Source organism: Phalacrocorax carbo, chromosome 6 (assembly GCF_963921805.1).
Source record: "Phalacrocorax carbo chromosome 6, bPhaCar2.1, whole genome shotgun sequence".
NCBI classification, from domain to species: Eukaryota; Metazoa; Chordata; class Aves; order Suliformes; family Phalacrocoracidae; genus Phalacrocorax; species Phalacrocorax carbo.
Genome location: NC_087518.1, coordinates 15,171,506 through 15,193,427, shown reverse-complemented (window position 1 = coordinate 15,193,427; position 21,922 = coordinate 15,171,506). Strand labels below are relative to the sequence as shown.

At 38.5% G+C, this 21,922-nt stretch overlaps 1 protein-coding gene across 6 annotated transcripts in view; it reads right to left on the bottom strand.

Moving 5' to 3' along the window:
- The window catches only part of TASOR (transcription activation suppressor), a 30,475-nt gene extending 17,427 nt beyond the window's left edge, over positions 1 to 13,048 (bottom strand). For 3 of the 6 annotated variants that reach the window (XM_064453866.1, XM_064453867.1, XM_064453868.1), the window contains exons 1-6: positions 12,521 to 13,047; positions 5,299 to 5,444; positions 4,082 to 4,174; positions 3,068 to 3,140; positions 1,544 to 1,635; positions 1,031 to 1,189 (exon numbers count right to left, since the gene is read on the bottom strand). In XM_064453866.1, coding sequence (XP_064309936.1) covers positions 1,031 to 1,189; positions 1,544 to 1,635; positions 3,068 to 3,140; positions 4,082 to 4,174; positions 5,299 to 5,444; positions 12,521 to 12,911 — 954 coding nt within the window. In that variant the 5' untranslated portion in view covers positions 12,912 to 13,047. Of the gene's footprint in view, positions 1 to 1,030; positions 1,190 to 1,543; positions 1,636 to 3,067; positions 3,141 to 4,081; positions 4,175 to 5,298; positions 5,445 to 12,520 lie in introns of those variants that run through there. The other 3 variants (XM_064453869.1, XM_064453870.1, XM_064453871.1) reach the window with 2 other exon arrangements.
- Between the last annotated feature and the right edge of the window lie 8,874 nt (positions 13,049 to 21,922).

Below are 21,922 nucleotides of genomic sequence, written 5' to 3'. Positions count from 1 at the left end.
AAATGTTTTAAATGCCATTCTCATATGTGCTTTATAACACAATCAATTAAGGTAGTTTTTTCACATTCTCCCTCCTTTATCAAACACTGACAGGATGGACATGACTTCAGGAGCTAATCAAGAATGAAAAAATAATTTTATAACATTTATTTGAAAGTATATTCTTGATGAAGTAAGGGACAATTAACAAAAAACCCCAAAAAATTCACTGAGGAAAGTAAATATTGCTATGAGTTTTGGAGTGCATCCTTAGTTCAGTCAAAAAATTTTAATGTTAAAGAAAAATGTTAATTAAGGCAAGTTTGTAATGAGAAATAAAAACATACATTCATCTTCTAGCCACCTAATTCAGTCCCTAGCACTGATTTACAGACATCAAAATAAGCTGTAATACTGAAGAGAATGCTTTCAAGTAAGTATCCTGAAATCTATGGTCTTCATGGAATAATCTGACTGCAGCAGATGACTGCAGTAACAGAGATAGAACAGCTGGAGGAACAGAGATGCTTGGAACCAGTTCCATTCTCTCTTCCCTTACCATCTCCAAACCTGAGATTTTGGTAAGTGAAACAAAAGAAATAGCAGTATTTTTCTTTTTTTAACTTTTTCTTTTTTAAATTTTTTCTTTCCTAGCCAATGTTTTCCCTTTTAGGAGTCTCACATAATACCCACTAGCCAGTTCTACTTTTACACTTCAAACTCCACACATTATCTCCTCTCCTCCCTGGCCTACATTCTAACCCCCATGTACATTCCACAGCTATTTCCTATTCCGCCTACATCCTAACCTAAAGATCTTCTCCACCAGGTCCAAGTATATATAAGAGAAACAGGAGATGCTGACATGTTGTTCTGTAATTTTTAATACAGGCATCTGTGGGCTACTGTGAAAGATACACTAGATGGCAGCTTTACAGGACATGCTCAGTATTTGCTGCATCTTCAGTGATTTTAACTCCATCATTTAAAGAGCTCTGTTTATAAAGTTATTCTTATATAAGAAGTTAACGCATGCTCAGTTTTTCTCTACCTGAGTAAGTTCGTAGGCTCGATAAGCCAACAAGGAGGTTACTTTATTTGCATTCTTTGAAACATGACACTCATGCTTTGGTGTTGGATCTAATGCACTCTTTACTGTTGATTCCATTGCTTTCATACCGATGTGGTCATATATGCTTTTCATTTTTCCCTGTAATAAAGCAGAAGAATTTTAAATGTAAGCTTTTCCCTGAACACCGGCAGAATGCTTCAAGTACCAAATGAAGCAAGAGCAGGGAAATGAAAACCAGCCATTAAAAAAGGCATTTGCAGAAGTACATTATTTTCATACTTTCAAGGAAAACAAATACACTTTCACCTTTTATAAAGATTTCTTACGCTTTATTTAAGCTCAGTGTCAACATCAGATTTTAAACCTGGTAGGGTTCTAGCTTCTCTACAAGCAGACAATTGCATAAACAGAAGTTCAATAAGTTAGGTTAAAACCACCCTTATTTCATCAGGAAGCAATAGAATCCTTCAAGAATAAGCAAGATAGATTTACCTTTATTATTTTAAAAACAATCACATCTCCAGTTGCTCCAGCTTCCAGAGGATTGGGCTGCAATAAATCAGCATACCTGGAGATATATACACCTGAGTATAAAAAAAACCAAAAAACAAACAAAAACACACCAAAACAAAAAAACACATTATGCTGAATGTCAAAAGCGTTATTAGATGTTTAAGCAGCATTGCATGGGATTAAAGCTCAATATATACCAAACAATAAAGATACAACAATCTTTTGGAATGTGGTCAGGGAACAGTATAAGGGCATGTTTAGAATTTGCTGCTTCAACTCAGTAGAATAAATATTTACTTGCACCAACTGCAGTATAACACACTACAGCAGAATATGGACACTAGCTCGCTTTGAAAGGGGCACACCCACATTACTGAAAGTGTTGTCACCAATACAACAAGCCCTGCCCAAAGTGTATACAAATACTGCCTTCAGGTTGGGGTATTTTTTTGTTTTGGGATTTGTTGTTTGTTTTTTTTAAATAGCTCAGCTCCTTCCATGCAATGGGACATTGCACAATGTCAAAATAAACTGTGAAGGTATGTTTGAAAAATAAGGCAGGAAAACACTGGCATCCTCCGCAATCTTTCATCCTACATTGTTGACAAAAATATACTGGCTTGGAATTGTGAATTCACACTCAAATAGAAAGGTTAAATAATTTCTTGCTTTTCAATACTTCAGCCATAATTTCATAGATTTGAAGGCCTCAAACACACACTATCATTTGTTGGTCTAGCTGACTACCTCAGATCAAATAACTGTAACTGAACTCAGGTAGCTCAGAAAAGCATCCATTTTCCTTGGTTCCTCTCATTCCAAGTCTGTATATAACTGCTTTGATAAATTGCTCCAGAACATTCACCAGCTAAACAGTAAAAAACTATGTGCTTATATACCTTTGTTCTCACCCGTCTCTTGCATCTATTCCGCTTTCAACATATTGGTACCTCTGTATCATGTTACTCTTGCAGAGGATGACAAAATTATTTCTTAATTTTCTATGTGAAAAGCTTTGCAAAAGGAACTTTGCATCATGCACTTTCAAATCTCTTAACACTTTGTGACCCTTCCAATTTATCTATGCTTTTCTTGGATTTATGGATTCAAGAACTTTAGCTCTATCCACATCAATATTAAGCTGAGCTATTCCCATTAGCTATTTCTAAATGCATATATACACGTATATGTATGTACACACACAGAGAGGCACACAGCCATAGACTGCATTAGTTCTTTGGCCTCTGAATTTTACTGGGAAGACATGATATATTGGTTTGACTTAAGCCAAAGTGAGAATTAGGTCTCCTCCTTGGTAAAAGAACTAGTCAAAAACAGAGTTATGAAATAAAGTTCTGATGTCAATCTGCTTTGCTAAAAACATCTAGCTGTGATATTCCTCCAATAAGTGATAGAAAAAGGACTGAAAGTTTACACAACTGCATCACATTATTTGCCACTCATACTGAATAATACCAGCACATATAATCAAAAGATAGTTACCCATGGAAGGGCTGCCAAGAATTGTTATTTTGGAGTGGCCCACCTGGAGCCCCTTTTCGCATATGCTTTGGATCTGAAGAGAACAGACATTTTTTTTTAAGAAAGCCATAATATGAACAGAACAAACAGGGAGAAAAAAATTACAGAATTTTTATTGATCTAAAAAAAAAACCAAAAAAGCAAAAACACCTCCCCCCCCCAAAAAAAAAAAAAAATCACAAAACAAACCCCCCAAAACCTTTACAAACAAAACCACCCAGAGGTAAGACTAGTCTGAATTGCTGCATAAACTGTTAAACTGTGCAAGTCAATCACTCAGTATGAAGCCATTACATACACTCACCTGTATCTTAAAAACAACCAGGCTCCCTATACCTTAAACACACTTTACAGACATTACTTGCTTTTAATAAACAAATCAGCAGCAAACCTGTGAAATTACTGAATACTTAAGAAATCCTGGCTCTGCAATAGCAGAAAAAGCACAGAAATTCCATAAATTCCTTTTCCACCATTTCATTAAAAACACACGATCAAAGAAGAGACACAGAAGGTAAGGTCTATTTTCTAATGTTACAGGTTACCTTCTCCTTAAGCTAACCTCTTCTTGATTTAAAAAACCCAAACCCACACTAAAAAAGCCACCACCAAAAAAAAAAAACCAAAAACAATTAAAACACACATTCCTTTTCAATTAAAAAAAAACAACACAAAACCAATAAAAACCCACATGCCATCCAGAAAATCTATCCTTTTATTTATAAAACAGACCCTAAACCAGAGAAGATACTTTACAGGCATGTAAATGGAGCACATTACATAGCAGAGAATAAAGGATTTAAATGGTGACATAATATCATATCTCCTTCCCATCCTTCTACACCTTCCTGTGCTCGATTTTGCAAAAAATAACTTAAAGATTAACAAGCGTGTCAATAAAGACACTCAGTTTAAAAAAAACACCACCTCTTAACTGAAAAAGAAAGCATTTTATATGCAGTTTTGTTTCCTTACCTCAGGTCGATCAACCATTAGAAATGCATAGGTTTCAGAAAGCTCTTTTTCTAGGCGACCATCAAATTTCAGCTCTCTGCGTTTTTCTGTGAACTATTATTACAAAAAGTTTTTAATACATGCAGACAGATTACTGCTGTTACATTCAAGTGTCAATTTATATTAGCAGATCCAAGTGTACAAAAATAATCAAAAGAATTTGAATGAGACAACAGCATGCTAACATTAAATTTCAAAAACATTATATCCCTAGGAAATGTCATTGGCTTAATCTGCCCAAAGATTTTTTTTTCCCCAAGGAAGAGACACTCTTCAAACAAACCCATGCAGTTATGTTTTAGTGTTATCTTTGAAGCATAACTACCTAAAAGCATCCATCTCAATGCCTTTCATATCATCTCTGAAATTCCAGAAATAAGCCTTTTTCTCTTTTTAGGAGACAGACCATTATCTCTTACATGGTGCATGTACTTTTGCAGTTGTACCTCACTGCTACTGAAGCGGTTTTCCTCAGTTCCAATAGCTGTAACCATGAATCAGAAGTGATATAGTAGCAAAAAAATAAAAACGCTTCAGAGTTCACCTTAGTGTTTCAAGATAATAATTATAGCAAACCAATTATATATTCTATTACTCCATATATGAAGCTTTTTGGCACTGAGACTGAAAACTTACTTACGAAAGAAAGCCAAGGCTGGATTTAGGAGACACCAGATAACGTACAGCAGAAGTGCTTCAACCAAGCTGCTCTACTAACTAGTTCAAGTTACCAGCTCTTTTAGTTACTACTTCTTGGAAAACAACAAAATTACAGAGACTATGTAAGCTTAGTATCAGAAAAATATTTTAATCTTAAGCTTCACAGGAGGTATCAGCCCTTTCAAATAAGACATTAACATCTTTCCAGGTTATTAAAAAAATATATAAAAATTAACAGAATTTTTGAAAACTAAAAATGCAGAGAGACAAGCAGTGCCAAACACAATTTTTCTTTTAGTCTTTTTCAAGTATTTGCCATGCAAGTTTTTATATCTATGCAGTAATAAACTTGTCTGAAAAATAGCTGCTTACATTTTTGGGGATGTGAGTTTGCAATTAAATATCAAGCACGTAAGTAGGAGATAATCTCCAGGTCTCTGCCTCTAGACTCAGAAAAAACCATCAAATTTAATTCGACTTGTACCTTATTCATAAAGAGAAGCCAGAAATATACTCACTTCCTTTTCCAAGAGTTCACTATGAACTAAGCTGGCTCTCTTGTAATTAAAATTGGACACTGAACTTGGTTCCAAGTAAGATGAATGCAGAATCTTCACTATATCCTCAAACTCTCGAGAGCCTACAGCTACTGGCTGAAAGAGTGCTATAAAAGAGAAGAAATAAAATAATAAGCTCCAATAGATAACTGAAAAAAAATCCAAATTTTTTCCAGTTCAGTGACAGTTTAGGCATAAAACCAAATGGTTTATGATTCAATTTAGAATACAAAACACCCAAAATATTTGGAAAAGACAGAATTTAGACTAGAAAGTTTAAGTTAGAGCTGCCTAGAAGTTTCGCATCTTAAAAAAAAAAATCATGTTTCTTTATGCTTTTTTAATATTACTCAGAATAAGGGAAGCACCTCAAATCTGAATTTACCCTTTGAAAACATCTGATATGTATTGCAACACACTGTAATTAAACTTTTAGAACTTTAATTAAACTAATTAGCTCTTTTCATTAACAACCAGGAACAAATTGTTCTAATAAAAACCTCAGTAGTTTCATAGCTTAGCCTCTCTTTAGAATCATTAAAAGGTTTGTTTGCTTAAGGTAATTTGGCTAAATATTAATAAATTCAATGCTGTCTTAAGAAGTCCAATCAGCTCCTATTAAAAAACACACTGCCTGTGTTCATGCTTTATGATCTTATCCCTTAAGATAACTGATTTAAAAGGGCAGCCCTTCCTCAGTTTGCACAGTAAAGCGTTCATCTCCCCAAGCTTCTTTATTTGTATTTGGGTACTGAAAGTGACAAACTGATCAGAAGAACAACCCAGGAGTGGCCCAGAGAGCCTGAGCGCAGATTTTGAGAGTAATGTCTAGGAGAATAATAGTCCTAAGGGGAACTGAACTAGGTCAGTATGGCAAGTGTTTTTTCTCCCTGGGGTAACTTCCAAAATACTCAATGGCAGTATTTTTGTGGTACTTGCAAACTTCAAAGTACTCCCAATAGATATTTCTGAAACTGCTTTTATCTTTTTGTAGAAAAGCCTATTTTTCTCTATCAAAATAAACCCCCAAGCCACCACCACCACCTGAAATCATAAGAAGTTACCATAGTTAGGAATGGACTACATAGTACTAGTCTCACATAAAAGAAAATCTACCATTATTCTAACACCAAACTAAATTTAATTAGTTGTTTAGGGTGTAATCTCCAACTTCATTAAATAATACAGTAGTAGATTTAGACAGTAATCTTTTTCTCATTTACAGGAAATATTTACTGCATTAGCCTCAGTATAAAACAAATGTTCTAAATGAAAACTGGTTTGTGTTATCTAGTAAAAGCTGCATTTACACACACACAATTTATAATGTAATACCACATCCACAAACTGAAGTAAAGCAATGATTCCAACACCATCAACAACGAGTGAAGCATTTTTAAGAGTGGAAGTTACGAAAGTGATTAAGAAACCCTTCTTATTTAACATCCTTTTCAGTTACAATGCCTTCATTCTTGAAGGGCTGACAGCAGTATGGGAGGAAAGATAATTGGAAGTGAATTAAATTCTCAACTTAGTATTACTAAGTTTGAATGCACTTGTACTGAAGAGAGAATAACTTATTTGTAAAATATAAAACAAGCCTACTATAGATATACACACACTGGAAAAACACCTCCTGTCCCACCCCATCCCCAAACACCTCTTAGATCTTTCTGACAAGGAGTTATTAAACCCTAGGGTTGTAGTGCACAAGTTTCACACATTGCCTACTTCTCTTCTGTCTAAAAGGACCAGTTAAGGCAGAAGGGTACCAACGCCAGCTGCTTATCCAAATTTCCTGTTTCCTTAACAGTGATTACTGTACCCCACCCTTCTTCCTTCCCCCTACAAATGCATGCTCAAACCCAGCCTATTTATTCGATCTTGAGAGTCCAGGCAAGGAGAAAACCCTACAGAATTCACCAGAAAGCATGACCATGAACTATACACAATGTCTTGCCTACTTCCCAGATGCAAATCTAGGAAGAGGCATATCATTACATCAGCTCAGATCCTGTCATTCATTCAAATATTGTCAACTATGTTCCCATTTGTGTTTAAACATTTCCTGTTTTGTGGAAAGTTCTGGCAAGCAAGCTGAGACAGAGTTGCCCAACAGCAAGTTCCCCTGTTCTTCAGGTAGGGAGAACCTACATAAATATATACAATTAGCTCTCAACAGATTTATTGAATAGTTCTACCCAATGCCTTAAATTACAGAATACAGCAAATTAGAGATTATTTTTTGTTAAAGTCCCTTCTGAGATTTCAACTTTTCAACTTGAAAACATACAGAATATTAAAACAAGACTGATTCCTCTCAATCAATCACATCAGTCCAAGAACAAGACCTTACATCCACCTTTTAGTAGGAAAATCCTTAGTAATCCAAAAACTTGACAGTAAAGGAAATTCTATTCCTTTGATGTGCACTGCCACTTAACACAAAGTGAACAAGAAGAGCAACTACTCATATAACCTTACTTTAGTTTACTTCATGCATAAATTAGTGATTGATTCACTATCAGCTACTGACTGAGGGAAAAAAAAGGAACATGAATGAAATCTGTTGAATGTAAAATCCTTAAAGAATTAACACCCTACATCTATTTTGAAGAGTACTTACAAACACCAAATTTTATACTGTCTGCCTGACACATTTACATATGTAGTAGTGGCAGACAATCCACACTTGGTTTCAGAACTAGACAGCACCCACTAAGCATTTCTTCTTCAGGGACAGCCTGCTAATTTTGTATCTGTTGCATTCTATTTCTGACAAAAATCTGGTAAACTGTCTGCAGGGTAGCATTGTAATAATAAAGTAAAAACAATGAGTCTCTTAGCTTTGAATTTCAGATAAATTACCATATACAACAGCCAAAAACTTTAAGAGTACATGGCAGAGGCTTTTTTCCTTGTTCAAGTATGACTCTTCAAACACACCAATCATATGCTTCACGACAGGCTCGAATCCATTTTCACAGTTGTTCTAGAACTTGAGGCACTGCAGGCTTCAGGTTCTTACTAAAAACCTGAAATGTTACCTACTGAGGTAACTAGCAAGGTAACTCTTCAATTTGTCATTAAGCATTGGTGCTAAAGGGCAGATATTTTCTAAAATGTTAAGGTCACTATAGAAGGTCCTGTACCTCACTTAACAAAGGAGTTCAGAAGCAAGAAAAACCCTGAAAAGTACTAAGCTACACTTTCTATAGCAGTCACCAAATCCTATCTATGTTCACAGTCAAAGGATGAGATTATTAAGCTTATCTCTACTCCTACATCACTTCAAAGACCAGTAGCGTGTGCATATGTATTTTTCAGGCTCACTATACAAACCTGATACGCGTATGCTGCACCTTTATCGGACCCATGTAAATTAAACAGTCATTTATGTAAGGCCTAACTTGCAATATCCTCATCACACATCAAGTCAATTATTGTAGGTTTTGCTGAGTTGTTCTGCAGAAGTAAAAATGAGTAAACAAATACTGGTTTTGTTCAGTTCCTACCCAGTGTACTGGAACATATGTAAGTATTTGTAGGTGGAAACTAAGATTAACTAACATAGTACCTAGACATTAAGACTGGATGTTTGGACACATATAACTCCTGAGAGGCTTCAAGTTTCCCTTTCACAGCTGTCCCATGCTTCGACTTGAGAAAACCAAATTTGAAGTTAGAAGGGTTGGTGTTGTTTTGGGGTTTTTTTCCCTTTTATTATTAAATCAAAATGTGAAGATGACAAAGACAAGAGACCTTCAGGATTCCTGAACTAACTAACTTTGAAGTGAAGATAAGTAAATTACTTATTTTATTATCAGGTAAGCTGACAGAATGCTAGCACTCTTCATGAAGAAGTGTTCCTGTTACAAAAATTCCATTGAGAAGCATTTTCTTTAAGTCTGCATTTTTAAGACCAAAAATCTGTGATGCTAACGAACCATAATCTTACTTACATGATTTTGTTTTTCAACCCAAGATATCTTTTGCTCTCCAAAGGTCTAAGTAGTTATCAAGTTCAAGAATTGCTTAATGAAATCCCCATGTAGAAATAGAAAGTAGTGAAACACAGATTCGCATCTCTACCAAAGATATGGAAAATTAGAACACAAAAGAAGGAAAAATGAAACATCAAATACTATTAAGTAGAAAAGGGACAACCTAGACCTCCAAGCATGTAGTTTTTGTCCATTAAAGTCTTATCAGTAAGACCTTTTTTCCCCCCCTACTCAGCCTGAGAAAGAGCAGTCACTTGTCAACTTGGGAGAATATTGAAAAAAATGCCCAACCGTTACCAAAAAGCAACCCCTTAAGCCCCTGGTTGCTACATAAGCTTTTTTTTTTTTAAAATTGCCTTTTGGTATGAGGACCACTCAGAGTTCAGCAGGTAAAAAAAAAATGCCCTTCCAGTGCTTTTTCTTGAAAATTTGTTTTTCCTCATCCTAGTAAACAAGGATCTTTGAAGTTTTAGGCAGACTTGGACACCTGAGAAGATCTGACAATCAAATTAGAAGAGACCATAACAACTGGCTATAGTAGGAAGACCAAAAAAAAGAGATAAGCTACTCAAGAGAGCATAACACTGTTACTAAACTGTATGTAACAAGAAAACAGAAACTTACAAGACAGTTAAGAGGAAAACAAATGCACACACACATTAAAGAAATGTCACAGCTAACCTTTTTTTACACTTTAGTTTCCCAAATTCTTCTGCTAGGGAAAAAAAGGGAAGTCAGAAGAAAGATTCTCTGTGACAACAAACCACAGGTAGTTTTTAAGAAGCATGTTTCCTCCAGATGCATTTCTCCACATTAACAAGGTTCCAACTGTTGACTTTCAGTCCCTCATTTGTCTCCAAATACATGTGGAGATGAATTCCAGAAAGGCTAAATAGCAGCTAAATCCTAAATTTTCTAGGATTTCCCCTTATGTTATTGTTCTGCAGATTTGATTTTTTGTTTCACAAACAAAAAATTGTTCCCAAAACACATTTTGAAAATAAGAAACCACCAAAAAACCCCACTGAAATTACAAAAGTCGTTCTGTGCAGATTTTATAGTTTGCATGTGACAGATCAGTCTTCATAATCAAGACAGCAGGTATTTCTCAGGAGAGTATGGTGACCAATAAAATGGAGGTTCAAAAGGCTAAACAAGAACAATTCCAATACAAGGAAGGATGGAGGAAGCTTCTACGTGTGTTATTTCATGATGGAATTTAGAATTTAGCCAAGAGAGCTCTTTGGAGAGGAACAGATGATAATCTGATTATTTTGTAATTTAACAAGATTTATTTGAACAGTGGTACCAAGTATGTTGTAAGTGTATGCCACTACAACATCAGATGATCAACGCACTGCTGATCTTCTATTTTAATGCCAGAACTCATTTAATTGCATACTTTCTCAAATGCCAATACCAATTCCAATAGCAATTTGGTTGTCCTCAGAGATCATATTGGCAGTTTTTAATGCTAGCCCACTTTTGCTAGTCTTGCCTGACATGCTCTCTCAAAGCACTCTGCATTATGGTATCACATGGTATAAGGCCAACTATCAGCAACCATCAGCCACTGTAAGACCACAAGCACCATGGGCAGAATGGAGAAAGGCCTGTTTTGAGAACCATGGAAACCCTAAGTCACCAGTATGATTAAAGTGTCCAAGAAGGGTTCTGTAAACTGGAAAAAAAAAAAACCAAAACCCAGTACACTAAAAAGTAAGCCCTTCAGAATAGGTCAAATGACCCTGATATTTGCAAGTGAATTTTGGAAGTAAGCTAAGCATGGCTTCCCTTTCTACCCTAGAAGCCACAGATGCCTGATCCCTGACCTACATATTCTAAAGCTTTTTACATACTGTAGGAGATGGGTCTGCATAGGCAAATGATGAATTAGATGACCCAAAAAGGTATTTTGCAGGCTTTCATTCACATGGGAACCAAATGCTAGAGAGAAACTTCAAATGTCTGTGGTTAAGTACTAAATGTTTCTGAGATATACTTACAGGTATTCAAATGTAACCACACTTGGGTCTGACATATGGAAGTGCAAAAGGCACCATGTTTTATCCAGACATTTTTCTGTCAGATGAGTAAGAGACCTCTTTTTTCCTCCAAATCAACCCAGTCGTTATTACAAAGAACCTCTGCCAGACTTGTATACCCCGTCAGGGGGCGGCAATGGGAAAGAAAGGGAAGAAAAGGAAAAAGGGGACATTACTGCCAAAAATGGAAGGAGGGAAAGGGAAAGACTGGATAATGAAATAAACCTACCTTCATCTTTTCCTTACAGAAGAAAGCACTTCAAGAGTCAGATGTTAGACTCTTCTCTGAAGAACTAGAAGCCTATGCGAACAGGTATTTTTGTGATACATACTAAGTTACTGACCCCATGTTGCAAAAGGTCAAGAACTGAGATAAGTTTCAGGGAGGGAATAAGACACGTCTTCAACACCACTTTACAAAATCAAAGATAAGCAGAAGCCAATGGAGTCTCACAAAAAGTAAGAAATACCACAGGCTTTTAGAGGAAGAGTTATTTGAAAACCAAAAAACAAACCCTGGATGCATGGAAGAAGAATGCTTCCCAGGCGAGGCACGTGAACATGGATGCTCGCTTCCTCCCTGCAAAGTAAGGAACTTACACTAGATAAGACCAGTCTTCTGCATATCATCAAAGGACAACTCTGCTCAGTGTTTGCTAGTCTGAACAGGATTACACCCCTCTCCTGCAGAGAGGAGGTCAGGGGGAAGAGAAAAGCGAACCATCTTCTCTGCATGTTCGTGTCCCAGAGAACCATCTTCTCTGCATACGATTGCATCTCCAGAAGCAGAGCCAAGATCAACACTCAAGCCCACCCTGATCACATCCAGCTTTTCCGTCCTTTTAAAGCAACAGGCTGAAATTCAAGCCGAGTTTCGTTTCTGGTTTTTTCTCCTCCTTGTGACAAAAGGAAAACGAAAAATAAAAGAGGAAGGGGTAGGGAGAAGAAAGAATGTAAAAGCCTCTCTGACGCTAAAAATCTTATCCCCAACAGTCACTAGTCCGAGCCATGCCACAGCCTCCTCCACACCCGCAGGATTTTGCATGCAGCTGTGTGAGGTGCATAAAGAGCCTGCCTAATGAATCAGATGAAGAGGGAGTGAAGGAGAAAAGGGAGGGAAAGGGAAGGAACAACCTTTCTTTTCTCTGCTCTTCCTGGGGATCTGAAAGTTCCTTCTAACAGGCAGGTCTTCTGGGGGCTTAGGGAGAGGGGGAGGCCCCCCCAACACACCGCTGGGCGGCTGCTGCTGTTGTTGTTGTTCGTTTGCCGTTGAGATGCTGCTCCTGCGCTGGCTGCTGCTAGTGATGCTGAGATTTGGGGGGACCTTGTCCTCTGCAGCAACAGCAGCCACCAGCAGCGCCTCCCCAGTGTTACTGCTCTCAGAGCGTCCGCCATTTTGTGTGGTGTCCTCAGCGGCTCCTGCTCTATTACTCTCCACCCTGAGGAGGCCCGCGCTGGTCTTCTCCGTCCGCTGCTGCTGTTCCGGTTCCATCTCACCACCACGGGGGATCGCAGCATCCGCCATTCACTCCTATCGCCGAGAAGCGGGCACGATAGCCCGCGCCTTCTCTTCCCCACCAAACTACCCCTTCCCCAGTACCATGCACCGCCCGCTGCCGCTATTGCTCCCCCTCCGTCCGCTCGCTTTATGGCAGCCCCACCGACCCCTCCCCGCTCTCTAACATGGCGGCAGCGCACCCGGAGAGGGGGCGGGGCTGGAGCCAGCCCGGTTTAGCCAATCCGTTCGCAGCACAGGTTATAAGTGGTGGGGGAGGCCCTCGCCTGCCCGCGTTGGGGGCGCCGCCACCGCAGGCGGCGTGGCGCGGCGGGGGAGCCGTGTTTAAAACGATAGCAGCAGCAGCAGGCGCCGGACGCGCGAGGCCCTGGGCTGTCGGCGGCGCCTGAGAAAGGCCCCGCTGCCCGCACTTGGCCGGGATGGGGCGGAAGAGGCAGCGCGATCGTTTCCCGCTTCCTTCATACCAGCGGCGTGGGTGCGCAGAACTGGCGGGCTCCTTGCTCCGGCTCTGGAGAGGGCCCAAGGGAGGTACCGGCGTGGCCGAGGGAGCGCTGGGTAGGACTGGTCCCGGTGTCCGTCGCCGCTTCTCGCGGGGAGCGGGGCCGCTGCTGGGCCCACGTCGCCGTTCCACCGGCACAGGACAAGAGAGGGTCTGGTACGGAGGCAGTGTGCTGGGGAAGAGGGGACCGAGTATTTCACTTGAAGATAATGCCACATGCTTCGATCTACAGCTAACAGGCAGCATCGTTCATGCGATGCAGTAACGGGCTCACTGGTTTAGAGTAGTCTCTCCAGAAGCATGCGTAGCAGACTCACCCTTGCCCAGGCAGGAACCCCATGGTGGCTGGCATTCAGGTCGAGGAACACTTTGCCATCAGCATCTTCCAGTAGGTTGTCTGGGCAGATGAAGATTCAGCTGCGTAAGGGATGCTCTATCATGTCTTGAAGCAGCCTAGTTGCTTATGAAGTCATCCGGACGAGCTCCCAAGAACAAAAAGCAGCAGTGCACTGGGAGTGCCAGCTCTTACTTCTTCCTCTCAAATTAGAGTTGTTTTCAAGATACTGGCCAAAATGACAACATTTCCCCTTTGAAGAATAAAAATAAATTATTAGCTATGAAGGCCAGGCCGAAGTATTGATATGCTGTAACAGAATTCTTGGATAGTCTTATGATGAGTTAGCACCATATGACCTTTCCTCGCCCCCCCCCCCAGTATCTTCCCCTCTTTATTGGCGGGGTGGGGTGGGCTGGGGGTGGTACAAGCACTGACAAACTTTTTCTGTCTTTGCACTAATGTGTCTTTAGTGTAAGGAGTAATTCCAATTAAAACAGTAATGGCAGCTTTGTACAAATGCAGTATAAGAGATGCAGTTCTTACTGAATCAGTTAAAAATATGAACAATATCATGTGTTACACCTTTTTGGGACAGAACTTAAACTGGAAAGAAAATGTGTGTTATTGCAGAGGCTTACGTGTTTAATTGTGTAACCTCATTGAATTTAATCCTTTTTGATATGTTTAATCAAGTGCATGTACATGCCCTTCTAGGCTCATGACAAAAGACGGGTTCTATAGTAAAGGTACTAAGTGACAATAGCTATTTGTGTTCTATGGCTTGTAAAACTACAAATTGTAAGCAAGCTCCAGCAAGAAAAAACTGCATGTGTGAGTAATTGACTATTTGACCTTTTTAAAAAATAAAACAACTATAACATCAGTAGGATGAAGATTTACATATTAACTGAAGGCAACATAATCCATTATTCATACTCAGAGTACCATTTTTCAAATTGAGTGAAACTGAATGCTGTAGGTGGTTTTGGTGCTATTGAAGTTAACTCAGACTCTTTTTCCAGCAGATTTGCTAAGTAAACTAATGAACTAGTACACTCGGATGGTTATGTGCAACACATTTTTTCTTTTGGTGCCAGAGCTGAATAATAATGTGAAGCTGTTACAAGTTCTGTTTACCTACAAAGAAAACATAATGCTGTATTTATGGGCGTAAGTGTGATATAGCAAAACACGGAAAGGCGCTAACTTAAATTACTTCTCTGTCACAGGAGTCTGTTCTATGTTCTGTAATTAAAAGAGTAACGCGAGTGCATTTAACCCTTGTGATCATGGATGTAAATCAGCTTTTAAGGAAAATTAAAGCTTTAAATATAATGCCAGTAACTGGTATTTAAAGACAACAAATAATGACATTCCATCACATCTACACAGCTGTTAGGTATTCACAGATGAACTGTACTGGATTCCTCTGCAGTACTTTTAAGGTGTTCCTACCTCATGTTGTCCATCCTACACCTGTATTGGAGGCCAGTATGGAATCAGAAGGTTAACATTTGTTTGCTTCTGTCTCCCCTGCTGCAGAGCTCATAACTTCTGGTAGAAGAAGGGTGTGAATAGGTGAAAGCCAACTCGGCTGAATGATTTTATGTAATTATTGATAGGGAGCAGAATGAAGATCATCACAGAGCATTAAAATGGTTAAATGCCTAATTTTAAAAACCCATAGTGCCTATCACTTTTTAGCTCAGCAGATCAGGTAGCTTCTTGCTAGGGTGGGAGAGATAAAAATGTTACAGCTTCTCTGTTCATGAAATTTACTGTGCAGACTCAGTCCAGTACTTCCTTAAACTGGCAAAGTAATTCATAGGTTTGAAATCACATCTCTATAATTTCAGTTGTAGAAATTGCAAACAGTATTGTCTAAGGAAAACTCAGATACAGAGTTTTTTGAACCTTCTGTGTGCTTACTTAGTTGTTGTGAGTTTAGATTCATTGTCATGTTACCTAACATGGGAGGTTGAACTCTCTGCTGTGTAAAGTATCAGCAGTCACAAGTGCAGTAGCTGCATAACTCAGAGTAAAGCCACACTGGTATTTTACATTTGAAATATAATGGTGAAATTTTAGCTCTTTTACTAAGGATAGCAAAGACCTTTCTTTGGCAGCTCTGAGAAATGCACTAAATTGAAGAGCACTTGCTGAAAATAGCCCATTCTTGCAGTGTGTAGGAAGAAATATGAATACCAAATGTTTAGTTTTACAAGTAACTAGCAAAACATTAAAAGCCTACAGTTTGTTTTCTTTGTTAAAAGTATACTAGTGCTCAACTGTTGTAGTTATTGAACAAATGCGTATATTCATTAGTTAGCTTATGCCAATTATTTAAATCCTGATAAATGTGGCTATTTATATTACCATCTCAAAAGTAGCTAGTGAGCTTAATTGCAAGGATTTTCTTATGCAAGGAACAAATATTTTAACCTTGCCCTTTTATGTTATTGATCTCTTTTTGGATTACCTGTGAGTCAGAACATGTAAGTAATCTGCCAACTCACATATGGTCTGGTGCAAATGGTAGCCTCCAGGGTTAAAAGAAGATAAGCTATCAATTATTAGTTTCTTTGTAGAAGTCTTTGGGGAGTGTGCTGGTTCTGGCTGGGATACAGCTAATTTTCACCATAGAAAAGGCCTTCATGGAGAGGGCCACACTGGAGCAAATGCACCTCAAAGTGACTGTGGCTGTGGATATGCCTGTGCCACAGCAGGTAACACCCCTGGAGAGACTGTGGCTTGTAGGTAAGGCTCCATTGGAGCAGGTACTCCCTAAGGGACTGCAGTCTGTGAATAAGTCCAAGCCGGAGCAGGGGCAAGGGGAGGAGTTCACTGCAATGTTAAATCCTATGGTCTGGCCCGAAGGGACCAGGGGTGGAGATTGTAATGGTTCTACCTTTAAATTGGTGTAACCTATGATCTGAGTTTTATGTTATTACTATAGCAGGAACCACCTAAACCAATGGAGAAGCCTTTCAAGAAGCAGTGGAAGTGCAGTAATGACCTGACTGGTTTTCGTGCCCAGTAACAACATGCAACACACTGCCTCTCCTGTCCTGAGTGACCACCAGAACAGATGGAGCCCAAAGTCATAGACTGAATTAACTCAGTGGACATTTTGTGGAGATTTATGGACATTTTACAAGGGTGGTCCATAGACTAAGGGAATAATATCTCTGTATTATGTCAAAGGATGGAAAGGGGAGCAGTGGTTAATGAGGATGTATAGGGTAGTGTGGGACCTGAGCATGACACAAATGGTATGGAATAAGGGGTGGAGAATGTGCTGGTTTTGGCTGGGGTAGAGTTAGTTTTCTTCACAGTAGCTAGTATGGGGCTAGGTTTTGGATTTGTACTGAAAACAGTGTTGATAATACAGGGATGTTTAAGTTACTGCTGAGCTGTGATTACACAGAGTCAAGGCCTTTTCTGCTTCTCACTGGACCCCACCAGGAAATAGGCTGGGCGTGCACAAGAAACTGGGAGGGAACACAGCTGGGACAGCTGACCCCAGCCGATGAAAGGGATATTGTATTCCATACGATATCAGGCTCAGCATATAAAGCCAGGGGAAAAATAAGGAAAAGGGGGGATGTTCAGAGTGATGGCATTTGTCTTTCCAAGTAACTGTTACGTGTGATGGAGCCCTGCTTTCCTGGAGATGGCTGAACATCTGCCTGCCCATGGGAAGTGGTGAATTAATTCCTTGTTTTGCTTTGCTTTGCTTGCACATGCAGCTTTTGCTTTACCTGTTAAACTGTTCTTATCTCAATGCATGCGTTTTCTCATCTTCACCTTTCTCTCCCCCTTCCCACTGTGGGTGAATGAGCGAGTGGCTGGGTGGTGCTTAGTTGCTGTCTGGGGTTAAAGCACAACAGGGAGCTAGCCAAGTTTAAATTGGGTAATTAGTATCTGTAACTATAATTTACATAAATTACAGAAACATAACACCAAACATTTATCTAATTGCAGAAACATGGTGTTCAATTATCCAGAGATGATAAAACCCACAAATACAGTGTTCAACCTATGGATAAGTTAAGACTGCCTAAGAATTTGGTGTCCTGCCTCTGCAAGGATTCAGTGGTGGTAAAGAGAACATTACAGATGAGTTGTTATATCATCAGAATAATTTTGCTGTGCTTTACCTCGTTCAAATAGAATTTTCATATACAAGAAAAAAAATGGAAATACTGATCTAGTGTTATTTAAGTCTCTGTTGATGCGTTATACATCTCCAAACATGTCAACCTGTTTTACTAAGTGTGAATTGGCAAAGCTGTTAAAAATCACTTCCAGGCTGTGCACATTTTCAATATATAACTAGTTCAGTTGATCGGTGTTTGGATTTGATTATATCTGGCTTGCCTGCATTCACAAATGAGCAGTAATTCTACAGAGCTAAGTTGGTGTTCCCACTCTACACAAACTCTTTTCTTAGCTGTAACTTCTGGGAACATATTTAATGATTCTTCTGTGCTGCATTAATCTAAACCATTCTATGAAAGACTGGAAAAAAATGTGTTTTGTCTAGCAGAGAAAGGATAAATAACAGCAGTTATCAAATATGGAAAATGCTGTTGTAGAGGAGGAAATATTCCCTATGTCCCTGGTGACTGGGATGAGGTTTAAGTTGTATCAAAGGAGATTTAGGTTAAATGTTAGGAAAAAATGTCCAGCAATAGAAGTTAAATACAGGAAAAAATTCTTTGGGGACACTGGGGGATTTCTTTACTTAGTGTTTTAAAGTTAGGTAAGACAAATTTCTTCCAGAAATGGGTTCACATTAATTTAATGTAGGTCCTTCCAACCATATTGTCTATTGTAATTTCAAAAGAATTACTAAAAAATGTATTTTTGGGGCAAAGTGAAAATTTTCAAAAGAAAATGAGATCTTCCGGTAGCCATTAAGTTAATATGTATAGATGTAGTAAGTATATATGACTTTTTTCTCCCTAAAGACATATTTCCTAAACATAATTTTAATATGTATCTATATAAACATGATATTTCTTCCCTTGCTCGTTTGAACTATCATAGCTCTGTTGACATACTGTTCACATCAGATGAAGACCTATCCACAGTGAATAACCATATGACAGTAAGATTTCAAAGACTTCAGAAGAAACATAGAGTCTAAACCACGTATCCGCACTGTACTCCAGTAATTCTGGAATAGAGCCACTTTGTATGGATCAACTACAGAGCCCTTCCAGTAAATTCAACAAGCACTAAAGAAACTCCTACAAAAAAAAAAAAAAGGCAACAGGGTGGGGAAACTACTGTCTACAAAAATTACCCTGTAACTGTGAGAAGTATGCTTACTACCACTTTCTCTCACAATGAATACTGGAAAATATGCTAAAGCATATATTTACAATATTTAGATGTGTTCAATAATGAGAAATATAAACATTTTAAGTGTGTATCATAACAAATACAAACAATGTATTAACAAGTCTTGCTCATTTACCAAACAACACACAAAGATGTTTTCCTAACGTACCACTTGCTTTAAAAAGATATGTCTTTGCAGTTGTACAAAATTATTTTATATATTAATGAACGTAAGACTGGGAGAGATCATCACAAAAATTACTAAGTACTGTTTGATAAATGATATAACAATTCTGGATCACTGTATCATTATGAATCTAAAATCCAGATAGATATAAAATAGGTAGCAAAAATCCCAGCTCACAAAAGAAAGGTTCAGTGAAAAATCACCATAGTAAGAAACCAGTTGAATACTCTGAAGTAAAAAAAAGGTTATAAAATCTGACACCTTATTGTCTTTGTGGTTTCTGATATTTGCCAAGCATGACTCCCTGGCATGCCGCAAGTGAGTGCCCACCCAAGTACAAAGCAGCTGCAGAGCCCTTTGATTCTGAAATCAGATGAAAGGGAATACCTTAGTAATACTGATTTAGAGCAGATTAATAGCCACAAAATAAGACATTTATAAGGGAGGGTTGCATAAGGCTCCGTGCTCAAGGAACAAACTTGGGTGCTTGTTCCACATGTTACCTTGGTATTCCTTTATGAAAGCAAATTTAGAAATGCAACATATTATCTGTTACAGCTTAATTTAAATAACTAGAAATCACTATTTTACCATCCAAAGTTACTTGTGATGCAAAACACATCTAATTTCTTCAAATTTAAGTGCTAATTTTGAGCAATGCTATTCGTGCTGGTGAAATTCTAGGTGCCAGGAGATCAAAGATAAGACACCTGTATAATTAAACTTTCTGCATAGATCATGAAAAAAGAGGCCCCACCTTCAGAAAATTCAGAGACAAAACCTAATTTACACACTTGGAAAGTGCTTTAGTGTCATCTAACAGCCATGGAGAAAATAAGTGATAGTAAAAGGTGAGACAAATGGGGGAAGTAGTCTCAACTTGTCTCTATAAAACCAGGGATTAGTAGCAGAACTTCACCAAGTACTATGTTAAAGAAATTTGTGATCCACAGGTGAAAGTCTGAAAAGATCTACTTGTATTTTTTTTAAAACTGGGTTCCAGTTTATAGTTATTAATACATTTAAAATAAAGTATTTAAAATTTAAAGTAATCAAATCACCTCTAAAATATGCAGTCATTTCCAGTAGATGGCAGCATAAAGCCATAGACCAGATTACAGTATTTTAAAATCGGTATTCATGCATAAGCATTAAATATGGAAGAACTGTCCATTCTGGAACTGGAACCCCATATTCCAAGGAAACGTATCTTCTTCCATAGATATAAAAGTTTCTGGCTCTGTTTGTTAGCAGACAATCTTGATTCCCAGGATCTAAGTGCCTGACAGTGTCACCATGAAACAACTTTTTCAAAAACAGCAATTGGCTAAACTGGCATCTGCATTCTGGTATAGCTTTCAAGTGCTAGAAGTTTCTGTGAAACCTCAAGAAACCTGCTTCTCGCTATTGCAGAGGCATGCCTAAGGCAGTATTCCTGCTTCAGGTGGGTCATGCTAAATAGGGGTCACCACTGAGACCTTGTCCACCTTGGAGTTCAACTTTGGGCCTATCTTTTACCCAGATTCTGGCAACTGATTCCTTGGTACTGAGCTTCATAGACTTTAACTGTCTCATAGTGGACCATTGTGTTCCAGGAGATAGGTCTTCATCCTTGCATTGTTCTTTTCAGTGCTGCAAACCAAATCTAGGGAACTAAAGACCACAGTTAATTTTTTTTTTTTGGTAGTCTCAGAGTAACCATATATTTCAAAGACTTCAAGGGCATTCTCTTTGCTTATCTTCCTTTCTCAGTCAAGACAATCTATGCTTTTATCTTTATTACTTCTGGTTCATCAGATCTTCCCACAAGCCAAGAGTACACTGACTGTTCTTGCCAGGAATAAAAGAAGAAACAGATTGATAAGATTTGTCAAAAAGGTATAAAATGATACATCAGACTAGTGACTTCCTGTTCTTGAGAACAAGATGCCTTGTCACTTATTCTTCTCCCAGATCGGTGAGAATCAGAGTACTCATACCTCATATCTAGAGCTGGAACTTTTTTTTTTACAAAACACACTCCACCTGTTCTCGTTCACCTTCTTGCCATGGCACTATTCTTCCATCTGAGACATGATCTAAGATCCCTTAGAGAGCCAACGTTAAGATTACACAGCTTTGAACTGTCTCATTAGTGGACGCATTATACATCAAATGGTGGGTAACCTGAGAAATCACAAGCCGTTTCCTGCATTAGAACCATGCAGAGGCCTATGTGTACTGCATGGCTCCAGTATGCAATGCATGCCAGTTCACTCTTGCAGCTTCTCAGACTCCATTCTGCTAACACCAGGATTACCAAGTATGATGATCACTTTGACATCTTTACACATATTACATGCATTATAAGTGCATGTCAGCTACAAAGCAAAACTGAAACACTTGCAGTGCATGTGTTGAACATGATGCTAAATGAGAGTACCCAAATGTACATTAATCTTCTGAGATTCACTGGCTGGTTGGTGGCTTTTTACATTCCCTAAAATCTGTCATCTCAATGTTTTGGAATAAAATATATTTAGTAGAGCCAACTTTCCTACAAGGAATTAGGAAAGTGATGGCAGGATATTAATTTTTGTTCCACCTACTTATTAAATGGATTATAGGATACAAAACTTTGGGGAGTGTGCTGAATTGAGTGCACCTGT